General features: G+C 52.7%; 1 protein-coding gene across 2 annotated transcripts; it reads right to left on the reverse strand.

Annotated features, from left to right (window-relative positions):
- Positions 1-361: 361 nt before the first annotated feature.
- Positions 362-8,005, reverse strand: FAM104A (family with sequence similarity 104 member A). Of its 2 annotated transcripts, XM_039715877.1 has the most exons (4): positions 7,877-8,005; positions 6,181-6,277; positions 2,578-2,640; positions 362-1,004 (listed from the first exon to the last, which is right to left on the reverse strand). In XM_039715877.1, exons 1-4 carry the CDS (start codon positions 7,921-7,923, stop codon positions 771-773), a joined length of 441 nt encoding a protein of 146 aa, XP_039571811.1. In that variant the 5' UTR covers positions 7,924-8,005; the 3' UTR covers positions 362-770. The 2 variants fall into 2 exon arrangements, with proteins under 2 accessions (XP_039571811.1, XP_039571812.1); XM_039715878.1 differs by lacking the exon at positions 2,578-2,640.
- Between the last annotated feature and the right edge of the window lie 6 nt (positions 8,006-8,011).

Here is an 8,011-nt window from a genome sequence, read left to right on the forward strand (position 1 = left end):
ACAGAGGTGGAGCTGCTCTTTCACCTCCTATCCTTACATTGTTAAATTAAAGGGAAAAAAAAAGGCAAAACAACCTACACACTACCAGAAAACAAAACATTTCACAGCTGGGAAGGGGTGCTGGAGCAGGGTAAGAGGCCTGTGTCCTCAGGCACCACCACCCTGCCCTGAGAGGCCCCTGCAGCACCTGCCCAACCTGTCCTGGCTCCAATTTCACATTTCCCTTCCAGTCCTGCAGCAGAGAAGCTCATGAGAGAAGACTCATCACCCTGAGCTGGGTGGGAGCTCACAGGCCTAAGGACCTGCACTCGCTGCTCCTATTCTCACTAACTCTAAATGCTCAAAAAATTATGTTGCCAAATCATTTTTTAACTAGTTTATTGAAATTAAAAAAGACTTATAAAACTGAAGAGGAACGCTTAAGAGAACTTTACAGAAAGCAACAACTTGCTAACAAACAGATTAGGCAGTCGATTGGAATTGGACAGTTTGCAATCCTATAACACACATGTGGACTCCTCAGTCTCCTCTCGCCACGTACTTTAGAACCACCCCAAAAGAATCCTATAAAAATTGCTTCAAAGCCCCTTTTGCATTGCAATAGTGCAGCAAACCACAAGTAAACAATCTCCTGTTAACCTGTTATTTCAAATATAGACTGAAAAGGCAACAGGCAATTTTGTGCAATTCCATTTTAACAAACTTTGAAGTTGAAATATCAAATCTACACAGTGCTGTCCCTTCACAGAAGGCAGGGAGCTGCTGGGTCATCATGTAGGGAGGCGTCCCCGGCTCTGTAGGCTGTGGAAGTGGGCTTCCTTCAGGATCTGGTTGATGTGGAAGTAAGGACCTTGGCTTAGTGCAGACTGCTCGTGGAAGGGCTGGGAGGAGACAGGGCTGGATCCTGCAATCCTGGGGTTGAGGCTGGACTCTGCTCTGTCGGGGCTGTTGATGCTGCTGCTGCTACAGCTGCTGCTGCTGCTGCCGCTGTCACTGCTGGAGGACTGGGACACACAGAGGGTGAACAGCAACATCAGACACTTCTTCCTCAGCCCACAGAAGCAAGCCTTTAGGATAAATCCCTCCCTTCCACATTTCCAGCCCGATGGACTGAATAAATCCACCTTGGCACGGAGAGGTTGCTGTTGCCAGTGTCACAGAGCTGAAGGGACAAGCCTTCACCCGGGGTTCAGTGACCTGCAGGGTGTTGGAGTTCAGTCCTCCCCAGTTAAACCCCTCAGCTCTGCCCCAACCCCACATCTGCACTAGTGAAGTTTGCTGGGGTGATCCGAGAATTGGAAAATAAAGAACATTCCCAGGGAGCTGCAGTGTCAGTGCAGGCAGGGCAGGGCTGGCACTTCTCTAGCAGAGGTTTGAGGGAAGCACCATGCAAAGCACTTTCCTACAAGGCAATCCTAAAGTGGGATCTGAAGCATCCAAAGCAAGAGGCTGTGAGAAACAAATGCACACAACACCCAGTTTAAGTCTTTGAACACCCTACCCTCAAGTACTCTTCTCCCAGTTAAGCACTCCAGGGCGGTGTTAACTGGAAGTGTTCCATGGCAATTCCACACCAATTTACTTGACATGACAGTGAAAGAGCAAGAGGCACTGAGGAATTCCTCATGCAGGAAAAAGAACTCAGCATTTGACTGGGATAAAAGGCCAGGGCTCATTTGCCAGCATTTAGGACAAGCACATTTCATGGGAATGGCTGGAAGAGCATTTGCCATCATCATAAGGGATTCAAAGACATAAAAAACCTTTTTAAGGGCTGCTAAGGAAAGGTTCCATTCGTTCCAGTTTTAGTTTGTGTGATCTGCTGGTCAGGACCTGCAAATATTTGGGTGAGTTGATCAGCAAGTGGCTACTCTGCCACCCCATAAATGATTCATAAAAGCAGACAGTAAGTGACAGCAGCTAAAAAAAAAAATCGATATTTTTGTAAGGATTAAGCCACAGAAGTCACAGCTTTGTGGCCACATCAGAAGAGGAAAAATTTCACAAAATCCTCAGGGATTTGCCAGTCAGCACCACTTCCAGAAGGGCTTCACCTGGGGTAAATCAGGAATGGTGCAAACTGCACCCGGCAGTGAGTTTGGGGTAAATCAGGAATGGTGCAAACTGCACCCAGCAGTGAGTTTGGATAAATCAGGAATGGTGCAAACTGCACCCGGCAGTGTGTGCAGCGCCCAGGGAGGCACTGTGGATGTTTGGGTGGAACACAACCCTCCCCCAGCCCTGATCCACCATCGATCCTGACCATCCAACCCTGACAAATTCCTTTGTTTTGCTAAGCACCAAAAATGCTTCAGCTCTGTGGGAGCACAGCAAGCCAAGCCGAGGGCCCCGGGCTGCGAGGAGAGAGAAACACAGAGCGGGGTCATTCCCGAGGGAGCACAGATGGAACCACGGGAGCAAGCAGAGCTCCTCTGCCTACATCTAGAGGGGTAAAGAGCCCCGGCAGGACAGGGAGGAGCTGGGGGCGGTGCTGGGCAGCGCAGCTGCTGTTGCAGAGCAGCACAAAGAGTCACACGCGATGCTGAGGGGTCACAGCAGCCTCGGAGAGAAACCCACCGCACAGGACACTTTGTTTCCTTTTAGTCTGCGCTCCTTAGTGAGCTTCGTTACAGCCACCTTCTGCAAATCAAGGTAAAAATCCAAATGAGAACCTGGCCTCGCTTGCTGCTCGAGTTTCACATCTCAACAAACATTTTCCAGCTGTTAGTAGTGATTATTTTGTGCATCTCAAAGCTGGCAGCGTGTCCTGGGACGTGCTTCTGACACCTCAGGCTGGTGACAGGCGGGCTTTGTCAGACCCTCTTTATTTCCAGTTCTCTGAGGCAAAGATTCACTAGCACTGGCACCCCTTGATCACTGCCCACATCACATGGAACACCTACCGTGTCCCCAGGCTGTGGTGCACACTCTGTAACGCATTTGGACTACAATCAGACAAGAAAAGAATCTTTGAAGTCATCAAGTCAGCAAGACAGGCATCAACAAAGCTTTACAGGGGCAAAGGAAAGCAGCCCGGTGATATTTATGGATACTATAGCTATCAAAAGGGCATCTCCAAGGTTTACTGGGCTCATTAACCCGTGACATCACACTTGAAGTTTTAAAACAAACAAATGTCCTGTGCAATGTGCAGATCTGGGACAATCCCTCGTGACAGGAACTGGAGAAAGAGCCACTCAGCCCCTGCTGCTCTCCACATCTTCCAAGAGGAGTTTCACAGAGCCACGATCTGGTTTTAGTTAGAACTGAAGAGCAGCCCTTCCCTGGACAGTGGGGGACAAGAACTTTGGTTTGATCTCTGCCAAGAACCCGGCAGTGTTTCACCCCTGGCCAGAACAAAGAGGAACTGTGAGAAATTGGGGTTTGCAGAAGTTGTTCAGGAAGGAAAGGGTCAGCCAGAACACTCAGACTCGCTTCCTTCCCTGGGAAAAGGAGAGCAAAGGGTTTGCACTGGTGATTTCCAGGGTGCAGAGCACAGCTGGGAACCTCAGGAACCCTCTGCAGCATCCACTGCAGCTTCTCCTGGCTGGATCGGGGGACAAGCAATGGATTTCTAACCAGATACAGAGCAAACAGCAGAGCTGAGCTCCTGGAAAAGGGAGGACAGGCTGAACAGGAAGCGAAATTCCATGGCAAAGGCTCTGCCTTGCTAATGTTTAACCCTGGCTGCAGCTCCAGCCCTGGCTGTGCCTGTCATGGACTAAGCCCAGGGCAGAGGCTTCTGTCACACTCTGGGTGCCTGTAACCTGTGAGTGGCTTCTCCAGGAGCACCAGCAGTGGCACATCCCTAGGGAAACTGGCCAAAAAGCAGCACTGATGGAGACTGAGGAGAATCTGTTTGCATCCTGTGAAAGCTGGAAGTGCTGCCTGTCCTGGGTGAAAGGAGAATCCAGGGGGAGAAAACAGCAAATCCTTTGGATGGGATGTCATTTGGATGAGCAGTGGGACTCAAAGCCAGGGGTAACACCACAGAACAGCCCAGCTTTGAACTGCCACTGAGGAAAAACCTCCCCTCACCTCATTCTCCAGAGCAAAACGTGCAAGACAAAAAATGGGAAGAAATCCTGACAAAAACCACTGCTTGATTGCCATCGAGTTTAAAACACTGCTTGACTGCCTTCCTGAGGTTGTGCTCTCAAAGAGGCCTCGCTCTGCAAGAGGGAACAGTCAGTTTGAACCAAAACAGGCCAGAGGAATCAGGACTTTGGGTGATGTTTCACAAAAAGCAGGTGTTCCCTGAGATGAAAAGCGACTCTCCCGTGCTCTTGGATGTCACAAACTGCTCCCACTCCCCTTTCCCAGGCAATATCCCAAATCCAGTGGGGATTTTTAACCAGCAAGAGGTGTCTTTGCACACAGCAAAGTACCAGGAAACTAAATGCAAGTGTTGCAAACTGGCTGAGACTTTCCAATGGGAAGCACTCGTGCACAATGAGCACAAGGATTTCTCCCTTTGGCACAGGAAGTCCTTAACCAAATGCTGGAATAATACAGATTTAATCTCATGGCTTGAATTTCTGGGCATGCCCAGCTGAGGGATCTGACAAGAAAACAAGCCAAAAAAACAGGAGAAAAAGCTCCATTCATCAGGAGAAAACATTGGGAATTCTGTTCCCAGAGAACGGGGCTGTTTGAGAAGCTGTGCCACATTCTCAGCAGTGAGAGCTCCTCCCTGCCTCACACAGGGTTTAATGTGTTAAAACCAGGCTTTAGCAGGCAAGTGCATGCAAGAAGCAGAGTCTGTGTTAGGCTGAGCAGTGCCCTTGCCCTGGGTCAGCCGTGCCCGTGCTGTCCCCTGGCAGCAAACCAGGCCAGGGCTGATGCCACCCTCGTGTGTGGCACTGCCAGCCCTGCTTTCAGTGGCTCTGCCCAAACACAGTGCTCACACGCCAGGCACAGGAGCTTCTGCCACTCACCATCAGGGGCTTCCTGATCTCCTTAACTCCTTACTGCTACTCAGCCCCTTGTTCCACACTAAAGCTGCTCCAGCCTTTAACTACTCTACACACACGCAGGGCTCTGACCTGTGGGACGAGTGACTCAGGTCAGGTGGCAACAAACCAGGCTGCTGCCCCAGCACAGCCCAAAATGCAGAGTGTCCCTCCTGGAAACAGCAGCACGGGGCAGTTTCCATCCCAGAGGGTTCCCTCCTGAGGGACAGCAGCTCTCAGAGCATTTCCAGCAGTTGCTGTCACATCATCTACTTGTCCAGGTTAAGAGAGTCTTTCCCTCACAGCAGGAATGTAGAAATGCCCATCTGAAACCATCTCCAGATTATAAAAGAGCTCCAAGTTACACAGCAACTAAATATTTTCTGTGAAGTACAATGAACAGTTGAATAATTGAGTTAATTCCGTAATAATTCAGACTGTAATTGCTCATTACAACCCACCTTCAAAGTGAAGAGGCTCTAAAAAAACAGGGATATTTCCAAAACCTTCAAAGAAATTAATTTCATTAACTTCAGAGGGAGCCTGTGCTCTGCACCCTCTTTTCCATGAATGTTTTACAACACAGGGACGTTGCTCACAGTGAATTCTCAGGTGATTCACCCAGGTGACATCTCAGAAAATCTGGCAGCAGTTGGGAAATCAGCAATTTTTATATTTTTTTTTAACAAAAGAAATCTCAAATTGCACCGAGAGAACACCTGTCTGGTGAGGTGTAAGAAAACAAGAGAGTTTATCCCACATCCAGCAAAGAAATCATGGAAAATACGAGAAAAAACCAAGGAGTTTTGAGTTTGTTTTAGCTGTGAACAAGTCTTGCTCAAACTGAGCAGCTCTATCAGAGCATTTTTTGCACATCAGATAAGGCCTGGCTGGAATGTGTTTTGTCTTTCTCCCACAAATAATCACCTCACTGTGAGGAAAGGCAAAGTTGCTGGTCAGGCAGAGTGAGCCCAGGGACACATCCACCCCCAGCACCCCCTCAGCCCACACAGCAAAACCAAAAAGCTGGAAATGCTTTCCCTGGGTGCTGCAAGGCAGCATTTGGACATTTCTCCCCAGAAATACTCAGGGTCACTGGAAATGCTGATTTCCAAACTGATTTCAATCTCAGGTGTCACCAAGCCAAACCACACGACCCCAAACACAAAACTATGAAATCAAAACGAAACAAAAAGCACAGGATAAAGCACAGGTTTGCAGCTCTCACCTCAGTGTCCCACGAGTCCTGCAGGACAGAGTTCCTGGTGCTACGTTTGGTCTGGGGAACGTGACCATCCTCTTCATTGCCATTCCTTCTCCTCTTCCTGCAGGCAGAAGGAATGCTCAGCCCCCTGGCCCCCTCCTGTGTGTCTGAAGGCACCCCAGGGGCAGGGACAGCTGACAGGTTAATGCAGGCTGTCTGCAGCCCCGAGGGGCTGTGCTCTCACATTCCCCTCCCAGCTGCAGCCTCGGGGCACACACAAAGGGTCCTGCTCCTCACAGGATGCTTCCCATCAGTGTAAGGGATGTGGATTAAAACCATCCTTCTATATAAACTCATTTAACAACTTTGCAGGTGTAAAAATAATCCCTGGGCTCAGAGTGACACCCGACAGGCTGGGGACAGCCCTGGGACGAGTGGCACTGACCACATCTCAATGATTCACCTGCTCACACCACCCCACAACTCTTCAGCCTCTCCCCTCTGACAGGGTTTGGAGTCACATTCCAAAACAATCGCATTTCCCACGTGGAGACAAGGTTTGGTCGGGAAACACCTCGTGGAAAACAAACTCTGCCCGGTTTCTGGCATCCCTGGCACCCTCTGATGGCACCTGGCACTGGCTGGCACGGGGGGTACAGGCTTCCACCTGATTTTTACCCAAACCTTTGCAGAGTTTGGAGGAGGACAGTGGGGTGGTGCTGATATTCCCAGATTAGAGGAGATCGAGGGAACACCTCAAAGACCAGGCTGGACAGGACCTGGGACAACCTGGGACAGTGGGAGGTGTCCCTGCCCTGGCAGGGGGTGGCACTGAAGGTCTCTTCCAACCCACGGTGTGATTCTGTGCCACCAACACAGCAGCTGCTCCCCAGCAGCGCCCCAGCATTCCCACACAAACACCAAACGCTTCTTCCCCACCCCACAAACACCACGAGTCACCCAGGAGCTCAGCAGCCTCCAAAAAACCACGGCACGGAGCTGTTTTGGTGTGCCTAAAATTAACCCGTGCTCGAATGAGTCAAAGCAGGCTCGAGGGAGGTATTTATACCCGGCTCCTTTCCGTGCAGCAGCCTCAGCTGCCGGGCTCTGGCCCACGCCCACAGCCCGAGCCGCCTCCCCCTCCCCAGCCCAGGCACGGCAGGCTGCCAGCGCTGTCCGTCTGTCCGGGAACACTCCGGGCAAGGGAGAGCCCTCCCTTCCCCAGGGCCTGCAGCGGCCCCGGCAGCTCGCACGGGGCACCCTGGGCTGGGGAAGGAGTCCGTGCCGTGCTGGGGCAGCAAGGACGGGCCTGGGGTCCCTTCCACGCCATTCCCGACCCCACGATGCCCCACGGCCTCCCAGCTCCCACCCGCTCCACGACCCCGCTGCTTCCCCCCCGAATCCCCCGCATGCCCCCGTGCCTTCGCCCTCCCAGCCTCCCCTCCCGCTACCTCAAACCCTGCCGACCCATTTAACCCTCCCCGAGCCCGGGGGCCGCTCTCCCCTTCCCAACCCCAGCCCCGCCCGGCGCGGCGCCCCCGGGGCCGCTCCGAGCGGCCGAGCCCCTTCCCCTCAGCCCGGCCCGGCCGATCCCCTCCCCTCAGCCCGGCCGATCCCTTCCCCTCACAGCCCGGCCGATCCCTTCCCCTCACAGCCCGGCCGATCCCTTCCCCTCAGCGCGGCCCCTCCTCCCCCCTCAGGCCGCGCTGCCCTCCCCCACCTCTGTCTGGCTCCGCGCTCGCTCGGCAGCGGCTGCCGGCAGCTCATGGCGGGCGGGAGCGCGGCGGGGCGGGCCCGGGCGGCGTTGGCCGCGCTGTGGCGGAGGCCGCGCTGAGGGGCGGCAGCGCGGCCCTGC

Source organism: Passer montanus, unplaced genomic scaffold (genome assembly GCF_014805655.1).
Source record: "Passer montanus isolate IOZ18808 unplaced genomic scaffold, ASM1480565v1 scaffold35, whole genome shotgun sequence".
Lineage (NCBI taxonomy): Eukaryota > Metazoa > Chordata > Aves > Passeriformes > Passeridae > Passer > Passer montanus.

Bases quoted from the DNA above. Each gene is read 5' to 3' on its own strand.
- FAM104A (XM_039715877.1), bottom strand. From the start codon at position 7,923: ATGAGCTGCCGGCAGCCGCTGCCGAGCGAGCGCGGAGCCAGACAGAG. The intron at 2,641-6,180 runs GTGAGAGCTGCA...CTTGATTTGCAG, and splicing joins AGGACTCGTGGGACACTGAG to AAGGTGGCTGTAACGAAGCT. The intron at 1,005-2,577 runs GTGGGTTTCTCT...TGTGTGTCCCAG, and splicing joins GAAACAAAGTGTCCTGTGCG to TCCTCCAGCAGTGACAGCGG.